Genomic DNA, 13,409 nt, shown 5'->3' with positions numbered 1-13,409 from the left:
TCTAAACAGACACATTTAGCCTTTTTTAGTCCATTGTGATACTATAGGAGCGAGAGACCAGGCCCCTGGTGACTATCGAATCTACGACCCCCGGTAACGCGAACACGCCACCAACTCGACTACCGGAGCGACTTGGACCATGTTTTGCTCTCATTTCGAGGTTTTCACTATAACCTACTGTACCAAATTTCAGTAAAATTGAATCCAAAACCATGAATCGGTCTATATGGCGTATAAGCCGATTTAGATCTAGATTTAATAATAAAACTACTAAGGTTTTATCACTCGATTCGTTCGATAACTCTTCGAAACCAGCTGTTTTCCATTAAAATATCAGCTGGTTCCAATTAATAGGTCTGTTCGCATACTTTTCTAGTGAGAATTTGCAGGGGATTAAGATATAAGGTATGTTCGCGTACTTTTCCAGTAAAAATTTGCAGGAGGGTAAAAACAAACTTTAGTCTTTTTTGCTATTTATTTACAGCTGTTCCATGCAGTAAATATCTGCTGGGATCAAAATCTCCATTAGAAATTTGGAAGCTCTCAATCACCAAACTCTTAAAATGCTTCTCTCTTTCACGCACTCTCCCGCTCTCTTCTGCTAGTAAATAAAGTACGCGAACGGCTTCCAATAGAAAATTTGTGCAAATTTGCACAATTTTTTTTGGGTACACGAAAACACTTATTCTCTTTTGTAATTTATATGAATTAAACAGCTGGTTTTCATAAAACACCTATTCGATGCTACAAATTTCTGCTGGGAAAAAACCACCAGTAGAAATTTTGCAAGCTCTCAATTATCAAACTCCCAAATTTTTGTTTGTTCTCACGCACGCTCCTGCTCTTCTCCTGGAAATTTTTGAGTACCTGAACACTCTTAATGACAACAAGTTAGTAGTTTTGGCAGTCAGTAGGTCTGTACGGTCGCGTACTTTTCCGGTAGAAAATTACCAGTAAAAATTAGCAGGAGGAGCACTCTTTACTCTCTTTTGCAAATTATTTGAATTAAACAGCCTGTTTCAATGAAACGGCTGTTTGATGGTGCCAATAGAAAAAACAAGTAAAACGGCGTTAAGTTCGTCCGGGCCGATTTTTGGATACCCACCACCTTGGGTATTTATGTAAACCACGTTTGGATACCCACCACCTTGGGTATATATGTAAACCACGTTTCGTCAAAATCCGGAGAAAAATGCTCCGTAGCAGCTATATTGAAATATGTACCGATTTGGACCAAATACTATTGGGTTGCCCAAAAAGTAATTGCGGATTTTTTAAAAGAAAGTAAATGCATTTTTAATAAGACTTAGAATGAACTTTAATCAAATATACTTTTTTACACTATTTTTCTAAAGCAAGCCAGAATGCAATTACAGAGTCACAAGCTGTGAAAAAATTTGTCAACGCCGACTATATGAAAAATCCGCAATTACTTTTTGGGCAACCCAATAATAAGTACAAGTCATTGTTCAATTGTGTATAACAAAATATTGGTCCTTTTAGTAGCTATATCGATCTGAACCATATACGACCCGAATGTCGAAAAGCCTAACAGAAGTCACTGTGTCAAATTTCAGTGAAATCGAATTATAAATGCGCCTTTTATGGGGCCAAGACTTTATATCGAGATATCGGTCTATATGGCAGCCATATCCACATCTGAACCGATTTGGGCCAAGTTGCAGAAAAATGTCGAAGAACCTAACACAACTCAATGTCCCAAATTTCGGCGAAATCGGAATTTAAATGCGGCTTTTATGGCCCCAAAATCTTAAATCGTGAGATCGGTCTATATGGCAGCTATATGCAAATCTGGACCGATCTGAGCCAATTTGAAGAATAATGTCGAAGGGCCCAACACAACTTACTGTCCCAAATTTTGGCGATATCGGACAATAAATACGCCTTTTATGGGCTCGAAACCTTAAATCGAGAGATCGGTCTATATGGCAACTATATGCAAATCTAGGTCGATCTAGGCCAAATTGGAGAAATATGTCGAAGGTCCTAACGCAACTCAATGTCCCAAATTTCGGCAACGTAGGACAAGAAATGCGCCTTTTATGGGCTCAAAACCTTAAATCGAAAGATCGATCTATATGGCAGCTATATGCAAATCTTGGTCGATCTAGGCCAAATTGGAGAAATATGTCGAAGGTCCTAACGCAACTCAATGTCCCAAATTTCGGCAACATAGGACAAGAAATGCGCCTTTTATGGGCTCAAAACCTTAAATCGAGAGATCGGTCTATATGGCAGCTAAATGCAAATCTGGACCGATCTGAGCCAATTTGAAGAATAATGTCGAAGGGCCCAACACAACTTACTGTCCCAAATTTCGGCGATATCGGACAATAAATACGCCTTTTATGGGCTCGAAACCTTAAATCGAGAGATCGGTCTATATGGCAACTATATGCAAATCTAGGTCGATCTAGGCCAAATTGGAGAAATATGTCGAAGGTCCTAACGCAACTCAATGTCCCAAATTTCGGCAACATAGGACAAGAAATGCGCCTTTTATGGGCCCAAAATCTTAAATTGAGAGATCGATCTATATGGCAGCTATATGCAAATCTTGGTCGATCTAGGCCAAATTGGAGAAATATGTCGAAGGTCCTAACGCAACTCAATGTCCCAAATTTCGGCAACATAGGACAAGAAATGCGCCTTTTATGGGCCCAAAATCTTAAATCGAGAGATCGGTTTCTACGGAATCTATATTCAAACCTGAACCGATCTGGGCCACATTGAAGAAGGATATTGTAGGGCCTAACACAACTTACTCTCCCAAATTTTGGCGACATCGGATAATAAATACTCCTTTTATGGGCCCAAAGCCTAAAATCGAGAGATCGATCTATATGGCAGCTATATCCGAATCTGAACCGATCTGGGCCAAATTGAAGGAATATGTCTAAGGGCCTAACACAATTCGCTGTCCCAAGTTTTGGCAAAATTGGACAATAAATACGCCTTTTATAGGCGCAAGACCTTAAATCGAGAGATCGGTCTATATGGCAGCTATATCCAAATCTTAACCGATCTGAGCCAAATCGAAGAAGGATGTCGAGGGGCTTAATTTAACTCCCTGTCCCAAATTTCGGCGACATCGGATAATTAATACACCTTTTATGGGCCCAAAGCCTTAAATCGAGAGATCGATCTATATGGCAGCTATATCCGAATCTGGACCGATCTGAGCCAAATTAAAGGAAGATGTCTAAGGGCCTTACACAATTCACTGTCCCAATTTTTTTGGCAAAATCGGACAATAAATGCGCCTTTTGTGGGTACATGACCTTAAATCGAGAGATCGGTCTATATGGCAACTATATACAAATCTGGCCCAATCTGGGACAAACTAAAGAAAAATAGCGAAGGCCCTAACACAACGAATTGTCCCAAATTTCAGCAAAATCGGATAATAAATGTGGCTTTTGTGGGCCGAAGACCCTCAATGCACGGATCGGTCTATATGGCAGCTATACCCATATCTGGACCGATCCAGGCCAATTGAAGAAGGATGTCGAAGGGTCTAACACAACTCATTGTCCCGAATTTCAGCAAAATCGGATAATAAATGTGGCTTTTGTGGGCCGAAGACCCTCAATCGACGGATCGGTCTATATGGCAGCTTTACCCAAATCTGGGCCGATCGGGGCCAAATTGAAGTAGGATGTCGAAGGGTCTAACACAACTAACTGTCCCTAATTTCGGCAAAATCGGTTAATAAATGTGGCTTTTATGGTCCTAAGACCCTAAATTGGCGGATCGGTCTATAGGGGGGCTATATTAAGATAAAATCCGATGTAGCCTATCTTTGAACCTAACCTTCTTATGGACAAAAAAAGAATCTGTGCAAAGTTTCAGCTCAATATCTCTATTTTTAAAGACTGTAGCGTGATTTCAACAGTCAGACGGACGGACGGCATGGCTAGATCGTCTTAGATTTTTACGCTGATCATGAATATATATACTTTATAGGGTCGGAAATGGATATTTCGATGTGTTGCAAACGGAAGGACAAAATGAATATACCCCCATCCTTCGGTGACGGGTATAAAAAGCCAGATACTAAAGGCTGTTTTTACTGGAAATGTACGCGAACATACCTAATGTAGCCTTTTATGAGCTCTGGAATTATAATCAGAAGATCGGTCTGTGTGTCGGCCATATCGAAGTATGATTCGATCTGTATGATTCTCGGCAAGCATGTTCAATTTATGTACAAATGCTCTCCCCAGATATATAGCCCAAGATTAAGATGCCGGAATTGTTAACTACTTCCAAATATGTCTAATTCGTGTTGCAAATTGTCCTGATTAGTTTACAGATATCTTGGCAGATTTTGGTGCTGGTGGTGTCATAGCTTAACTTAACCTTTTTTTGATATTCTTTCTAATATATTCACTTTTCTTTCTAGAATATTCAGTTGAAAGTGAGACACAACATCAAATACTACAAAATCCACCACCAAATACAGCTAGTCACCACACGAGCTCAGCTCCCTCAACGTCTGCATTTCAAAACAATCCAGCTATGCCACAAGTATTTGCAAGAAAATCATCACGCAATTCAAATTCACAAAGAAAAATATCCCATCCGGAAGAGACCATCCATTACAGCTCAGAAAAAGATGAACGCTTGGAATACACCACCACCGATCCATTGATGACCGAAGAGCCGCTGAACATGACAATAGAGACAAAAGAAAATAATGAGGACAAAATTAAAACGTATTTTAAACAATTCAACACCATTATCATATACATGGAAATTGCACAAAGCCAAATGGATTTAACCATGCATAAGTATGCATCCAATGAGAATATTTTGTACACACGTTTCACTTTGCCTCGCATACTCTTGAAGTCCACTTTTGCCGAGTATATAACACGTTCCAGTTTACGTTTAAAAGTCAATCCTCCATTGACTACGAAAACTACATTTAATTGGACCATACAATTTCTGGATCTTGCCATAGAGACCATTGTTGATGGTCAGGCTATGGTTGTTCTGCAGCCTTGGCAGACAACTGTCACAGTGGCCATGAACAAACGCAAACAAAATACCACTATTCACACTGATATCTCACAATTTAATGCGACCAGCTTTAAGCCACAATCAACCACGCCTAAAGTTGTAAAGCAGAAATTAAAACATGCCCTGCCAGAACATTCACTGAAATCGCAGGAAAATTCCTCGGTATCATCGGGTTCTCTAAAGGAAATATTTTCGGGTAGCGAACATTATAAGGATTCTTCCTCAGCCACACCATCATCACCCAAACCCAGCGCCAAATCAAAACCTAATGCAGCAGAACAGCAACAGCAGTCAGCCACTGCAGATAAGGCTCAAGAGCTGGTGTGCTTAAATCTTCATTTAGACTCCTCTACTATTTATGTATATGGTGATAATATAAAAACACTGCAAGATCATTTTCAACACTTGATGAAGTTGGTGGAATTGGCATCGACCATAACAACAGCCAAACGAGATGTTAGAGCAGCTCGAGACTCGCCCAAGGTTAAGATTTTAACCTTATCAGAAGATCATCAACACATAAAGGAGTTTATGGATTTGGATTCCAACTCTGATATATCAGCAACCAAACCAGGAACAGAAAGTAAGTAAATCTATTATTGGGTAAAGCATTTCATACAGACCGTTGCAAATCAAGAGGATAAAGTATCCATATGGTTTCTTTTTTGGAAATAGTATTCACTTCATTATTTATTAGTTTTCAAAATCAGTTTTCGACCAAACATTTTTAGAAAATCACATTTTGTCGCCGTTTGTAGAAAAATCTTATTTCGACGAAATTCTGTGGTAATACAATTTGGACGAAATATTAAAAAATCATTGTACAGATTTTTGGAGAATTTTAAAGTTTGTTGCTGTTGCTGTTTTTGTGGCCACATTTTCATGTGGATGTGGCGATCCTGGTTAAGCTCCTGTAGGTGAGCACCGGCACCGGAAAGAGCTTGTGCCAAGGACCCATCGCCGCGGGAACAAGATGACCATTGGTTAGTTAAAGGCGCCAATAACTCACCTTATCATGTCGAGCACTATGGACACTCAGTATTTGTGCAAGAGCCGGTGCCGATAGTCCGCTACCGTCGTTGCAGCGACTCCGTATGGAACATACAACTATCCACAACCTGTGGATACGCAATCCCATGGCAGCCGGTTTACGTATGGTGTATAACACACTGCTACAACAACGCCTGTTGCTCGCAGCTAAGCTTCTCGTGACAGCAAAGAACATCACACAGATCGGACCTCAATGTTCCAGTCAGTGTGGTGATCACAGCTATTCCGTGCAGTATTTCAAGTTTGTTGTTGTTGTAGCCACATTGCATGGGGAGATAGCGATCCTCGTCAAACTCCTAAAGATGAAAAAGCCGCCAAAAACTCGCCTTGTCATATCGAGCATCATAGACACTCAGTATTTAAGCAAGAGCCAGTGCCACCTGGCCTCTCACTGAGTCTCTCCACTCGATACCTTTGATTGTGGACGCACCCTGGAGCTCTCGGAGCTCAAAGGTTCAGCCTGTGTGGTGTCCATAGCTATCCCGTGCCTGGTTTAAAGTTTGTCTATTGGTTTTGTTCCCAGAGAGTAGCGTGGAAGAAAGTAAGTGATGAGAGGCCATCCCCTAGTATACCTCCTGTATATTAGGGGGGTAGGGTAAAGAAACATATTTGGAAAACGACTTAGGGTATAAGGAAATTAGCTGATGCAAACTTAGATTCGGGGGCGGTAAACATATGAGTTACTCCGAGGAACACCCAAGCGAAGGGGCACTCCGCTGAAATGCAATTAGATGCCGGCACATTAAGCTGACAAGTGGAGGCACGTGGAGATGTAAAGGAACTGCGCTGACATGCAAGCAGATTAAGGTGCTGGGAGTTGATATTCGGAGGCACACCCTAATACACGGCACTGTTCGGGTTTACTCGCGATAACGAAAGGTGCAGACGGGAACGCACCCCGCTGACATGCAGAAGATTCGGGTGCGCTAAAAGATGAGTGATTTGGAGGCACACCCTAATACAAGGTAATTTTCGAGAACTCGCGATAATGCACCTAGTTTGCGGGAGGGCACTCGATTGGCATGCAATGAGGTTTAGGCGCGCTAAGCAGATAGTTGTAACCGAGGTACACCCTTATACTCGGCGCTCTACGGGTTCTCTCGCCATAGCGACACAGGGAGCCGAGATGGCACTCAACTGACTGCAAGGATATTGGAGAGCGTAAAGGCGATGAGAGAACCCTAATACACGGCACTGTAGAGAAACAAGCGGGCAGAAGGCGATATAGCCCCCGAAAATTTGTGCACGGCAGAAGGCTAACTGACTCGCGATAACGAAACAAGAAGGAGAAAGGGAACTCGCTGACATGCAAGCAGATACGAGCGCTGGGAGCAGATGAGTATCTCGGTAGCACAGCGGAATTCACACTGCTTTGCCAGTTCACTCGCGTTAACGAAACGAGCAGGCGTAAAGGAACTCCGCCTACATGCAAAGAGAATAAGGCAAGGGGAGCCAGTGAGTGACTCGAATGCACACCCTAATACACAGTATATCAGAACTTCGAAATTTGGATACAATTAGTGCACCGGTAAGGGGAGCCAGTGAGTGTCTCGAATGCACACCCTAATACACAGTATATCAAAACATCGAAAATAGCTGAGTTGATAGCGAGCTATGATTACCAGTCGCGGGTTCAATTACCACAAGAGGTTGATGTTGTTGTTGTTGTAGCAATGTGTTATACACTGAGGCGGCAGCCCTTGCCAATGAAGAACTCCATCGGGTCAATCCGCTGCATACAACCGGCTGCCATGGAACCATAGAAGATCGTACACTCATATTAGTTTTTATACCCACCACCATAGGATGGGGGTTAAATTAATTTCGTCATTCCGTTTGTAACACCTTGAAATATGCGTCTAAGACCCGCTTAGGTATACATTTTCTTGATCGTTATGACATTTTAAGTCGATCTAGCCATGTCCTTCGGTCTATTGAAAGCACGCTAACTTTCGAAAGAGTAAAGCTAGACGCTTGAAATTTTGCACACATACATCTTATTAGTGTAGGTCGGTTGGGGTTTGTAAATGGACCAAATCGGTCCATGTTTCGATATAGCTGCCATATAAACCGATATTGGGTCTTGACTTCTTGAGCCTCTAGAGGGCGCAATTTGTATCCGATTTAGCTGAAATTTTGCACGTGATGTTTTGGTATCACTTCCAAACACTGTGCTAAGTATGATTCAAATCGGTTTACAGCCTGATATAGCTGCCATATAAACCGATCTTGGGCCTTGACTTCTTGAGCTTCTAGAGGGCACAATTCTTATCCGATTTGGTTGGAATTTTGCACATAGCTTTGAGGAATGACCTTCAACAACTATGGGTAGTATGGTCTTAACCAGTTCATAACCTGATACAGCCGCCATATAAACCGATCTCCCGGCTAGACTTATTGGGCTTCTATAGGGCGCAATTTGTATTCAATTTGGTTGAAATTTTGCATACATCGTTTTGGTATGATTTCGAACAACTGTGCCAAATATGGCTTAAATCGGTGGTTAACTTAATATAGCTGCCAATATGACACTCTGAGCCACTAGAGGGCACAATTTTTACTGGATTTTTCTGAAATTTTGGGGGTGGTATTTTTCTATGACTTCTAACAAATAAGACATATATCGGTCTGTAACTTGATGTTGCTCATATATGTATATTAAACAAGTCATTCAAAGAACTTGAGAAATGCGATCCATGGTGGAGGGTATATAAGATTCGGTCCGGTCGAACTTACCACGTTTTTACTTGTTTTTACTAGTTTCATTCGTCCATATTACGCCAATCAAAATTTCAATAGGATACCACTTTCCTAACTCAAGCTTTCATTTTCGTCTAGTATTGAATTAATACCAAATGGTATTAATATTAATGAGAAATTAGACTACCATGTATTGGCAGTGCCTTTTTTATATCAGTATATACAAGCAATAATGTGGCCATAACAACGACAAGATTAGTTTGCGTATCAGGCAGGATAGAACATCTGAACCCCGTCTTTGAAGTCCATCTACTTTTTATAGCTCCTGACTAACTAAATAGTAGTAGTAGCGGCTCAACAACCCGACCATTTTTTCCCAATTTCTATTGGTCGGACAATAATTCCCAATGTGCTGGTTGTATGACCCGCTTGTAGTAAGGGACATGTGAATCACGACATAGGTGTGCTTTTCATCTGTTCAATCAATCTTTTTGGCCGCACCTCATCTAGTTCCGGATTTTATAGAACGTTTCGAAAATAACATTTTATTAAATGATGAAAAATGTTCTATAATTTCAGATAAATCGCTTCTAAATAAAATATCTCTTTTCTGCCAATGGACTATAGCCAAAGTGATTGCCGAGGTTAGCAACCTACCAGAACATGTACATCGAAGTAAAATTGTTGTGGAACTAGAGGATTTCCTATGTACCGTGGACCAAGGGCATGATTTTACCAAATATACCAGTAAAATCGGAAATTTCAATTTAAATTTTTACAATCAGAGATCGCCCAACAACGACGAATGGCTGGCGCAAGAAAATTTGCGCATTCGCATGATAGCCGAAACTACTGACTTGCCTTTTCTAAATGTGATCCTTACAAAAGTGTCACTGAGAGATTTTTACAAACGCATTGGAGTGAAGCGAAAAGGCGAAGTTGATCGACAAATAAGTGAGATTTTAATTGTTATGCAGGCTATGGAAATTATAGTCGATTTTGATTGTTTGCAAGAATTTGTGAAACCCCTATGTGATTTGATGGGCCGTTATGATGAGGAACAACAAACAAATAGGAGGGAGTCTATTGTAATGGCTTCAGACTTGCCCCTTATGCATTTTGAGAGCAAGGGCATAACATGTTATTTCCCCTCGGCCAACGCTTCGCAACAATGCTCAGTGCTGATATGTAAAATTGATGGCATGAATGTTACGCCAAATTTACAGAATCCTTTGCAACGCAAACCCCTCAGGCCAGATGTTTATGGCAAGGCTGCCTCCATGGGCATACTGACTATACCTGGTTCAATGGTTGAAGATCGCCAGTATGAGCTGACCATGAGAAAGTTATCCGCAGCCTCAGGTAATTGGCAGGAGATTTTAACACATATGCGCAATAAAGATCACAATTTCCATACCAATCCTGCGGTGGAATGGAATAATCCAGAACGCAAACAATCCCTGAGATTGGCAGAGATATTCAAGAACTTCACTCTTATCTCGATATATGCACCAAATATAGTCTACAACAGCATTTTGATATGCGGCGAGGCGTATGAATTTAATTGTTCCTCCGATTTTGTGGCCAATATCAATACAGAACAATTGCATATGTTTGGATGTCATTTGCGAAAGTTGCAACAAATTTCAGGGTAAGTGTGGCGACATTAAGAAATTTTTTTTTAAATAAAAAACCTCTTTTTTTATTTGCAGAATTGTGCATAGCACAACACATCGGAAAGTTAGTCTTTCATATTCAGCGGGAAAATCTCCAACGGAAGCTATGTCATATATATCGCCACTTGTGAATTCGTACGCTTTACAAATGCGACCCTCAAAGTCACTAAGCAGCAGCATGGCTAAAGGTGTAGCAGTAAATGCCATGGAAAATCGTCGCTTTAGCCGTTTGGGTTCCGCCTCACAATTTGAGTCCATCGATGAAGACGCCGAACCCTTGACCAAGACCGACTCTGGAGTACAGTCCATAGGATCTAAGCCATCCATAAGCAATACACTGACAGCCAAAGATACCTTATTTTCCTTGAATAGTACATCTATGTTCTTGGAGAAAATTAGTCATGCCCAGCATGCAACGACATTGCCAACGGCTAGCGTCAAAAGAAATTTGCCAAAATCTATATCCTTATTGGCTGGAGTATTTGTATTTCGAATATTTGAATCCCTTCCTCGAGAGGATATAAACGAGGATCAGGATTGCAATGGCAAACCTTTGATTTCATGCACCATATCTCAGCCCAGTTTTATGATAACACAAAACATATACGATTCAGTGGTGAACTTTTCCATCTTTAATTTTAGCATATTTTTGCCCACAATAAGAAGAAATTTTCCAAATTTCCCAGAGGCACCAGTTAATGTGTTCTCAGAGCCCATAGTTGATACACTGCCGGGAGAACTGAGTTCCACTGGTATACCGCCGGCATTTCTCACCTATAAAGCCCACCAAACCAAATTGAAAATGCGGGAAATTGAAATAGATCTCTCCAAACCTTTGGTCATAACCCTCAGCATTGATTATGTTGAAGAAATTTGCAAAAATTTAATGATTATCTATAATTCCATATGCTCCACCACACTGGCCAACTGCTTGTCTCTGGAACCTGTTAGTCGCAAATCCAAAGTTATGCTTATGAAGGAAAACACCTTAAATGCCGATCGTCTCAATGTTAAATGCCACAATATTGCGTTGAAGCTAACCAACCACCAGAACTACGAGTGCGATTTGGTCTTTAATGATCTGAAAATAAATGTCAAATATTTGACCCGTCCAGAAAAGTGTTCAGTCAAATATGCATTGGCCGCCTCTTACTTACGCACAAATAGAAATATTTTTATTCACCCCATCGCTTTGAAGGGTTCCCTAGATTTTGTGAGTGAACCTTGGAATCGTTTACCCTTGATAAATGTCATATGTAAATTTAATGTTATACAAATCGATGTGGCCACATTTATGCTGAAACAATTGCAAGAAGCCTCCAATGATTTGTCAAAAGTAGCTGCACATGCACAAGCCCAATGGCGTAAGTTTCAAGCCTTACACTTGCATGGAAATGATGAGAGCGATTTGAATCGCAGAACTCTGAGGCAATTGAGGTGTCCCTCAGTCACCTCGTTTATTCAGAATAATAAAAGCTTGAAGCGAGAGGAGTTTTATCAAGATGACTTAAGGTTGTGCTAGTGTTCTTTTCCAAATGCTATCACCTTTACTATTTTTATTTTGGTTTTTTTCGCAGAGCTGGAGCTTTTCAATTTGTGGAACTTATGTCGGATGCAGTGCTGCCTTTACCCTACCAGATACAAATTATCAAAAAAGATTATGGCATAATCTGTTGGCGTTATCCGCAGCCTAGAAAAATGTGTAGAATTCACATCTATCCAGTGCCCATGGCGGTAAGTTGCAGTAATAACAGCCTTTATAATTCAGTTTGTTACCTGGACCAGCGTAGCGAATACGTTATTTTAATTCACATATAACGTATACGCCAATGGGTCTTCAAACAAACAATAACAAGTAAAAACGCATTAGGTGCGGGCGGGCCCAACTTTGGATATCCATTGAGGGCTCAGTTAGATGAGACGGTGAATTTAGCTTATACTTAAAGTATTGGTAAGCCCCAGATCTCCGGGCGACCTGTCGAATGGGGAAATTAAGACGATATTTATTAATCACGTAGTACATATGCAAAGAGTGTGGAATTTAGGGCACTGAAACGAGAGCCAGATGAGTCCGTAGCCAGTTTCAGTTTGCAGCTAAAGCCGGAAGCTGGCGTATTACTATGCCATATTCTGTAGCAATTATTGGGTTGCCCAAAAAGTAATTGCGGATTTTTCATATAGTCGGCGTTGACAAATTTTTTCACAGCTTGTGACTCTGTAATTGCATTCTTTCTTCTTCTTTCTTAAAAAAAGTATATTTGATTTAAGTTCATTCTAAGATTTATTTAAAGTGCATTTACTTTCTTTTAAAAAATCCACAATTACTTTTCGGGCAACCCAATACTTTGTCAGCTTAAGTCACATACAATACAATGTGATATGAACTGATTGTTAAAAATCCATCTTCGTTTGTAAAGGCCTATGAGATTGCCTACTCCAGAGAACTGACGCAGCTTCAAATGGAACGTTCACTTGTCCACCTGGATATTACCGATGCTTACAGGCACCTTAGAATGACTAATTTAACCCCAGCACGAGTTGGCTATGAGCATCACACGGTCTGGAATTTTGAGCTTCGATCTGTCTAATGTTCATCGTCACCACAAGAAGCTCAGCATAGAGCTACTGTGCGCGTTCAAAGTTTGCGGATAGTGTACGGAGTAGTTGCAACTGCAGCCGAGGACTATTAGCGGTATCGAGTGGAGAGTCTCAGTGAGAGGCCGGGCGGCACCGGCTATTTCTTAAATACTGAGTCCCTATGATGCTCGATATGACAAGGCGAGTTATTGGTGCCTTGAAATAACCAATGACCATAAAGTTCCTGCGGCGATCGGTCCTACGAACCGGAACAAGCTTGCTCACTTATAAGAGCTTGACGAGGATGGCTTATTTCCACATAGAAATTTTGTTACAACAACAACGAATTTGCTCACGTGC

General features: G+C 40.9%; 1 protein-coding gene across 1 annotated transcript in view; it reads left to right on the top strand.

Annotated features, from left to right (window-relative positions):
- LOC106086718 (intermembrane lipid transfer protein VPS13B) overlaps window positions 1–13,409 on the top strand; it is a 30,076-nt gene that overhangs the window by 4,048 nt on the left and 12,619 nt on the right. Inside the window, exons 4-7 of the mRNA XM_059361898.1 lie at window positions 4,427–5,629; window positions 9,376–10,447; window positions 10,509–11,984; window positions 12,050–12,206. Coding sequence (XP_059217881.1) covers window positions 4,427–5,629; window positions 9,376–10,447; window positions 10,509–11,984; window positions 12,050–12,206 — 3,908 coding nt within the window. The remainder of the gene's footprint in view (window positions 1–4,426; window positions 5,630–9,375; window positions 10,448–10,508; window positions 11,985–12,049; window positions 12,207–13,409) is intronic.

The sequence above is a fragment of the Stomoxys calcitrans genome, chromosome 2 (genome assembly GCF_963082655.1).
Source record: "Stomoxys calcitrans chromosome 2, idStoCalc2.1, whole genome shotgun sequence".
Lineage (NCBI taxonomy): Eukaryota > Metazoa > Arthropoda > Insecta > Diptera > Muscidae > Stomoxys > Stomoxys calcitrans.
Note: the sequence above shows the minus strand (reverse complement) of the source record. Positions and strands in the feature narration are given on the sequence as shown.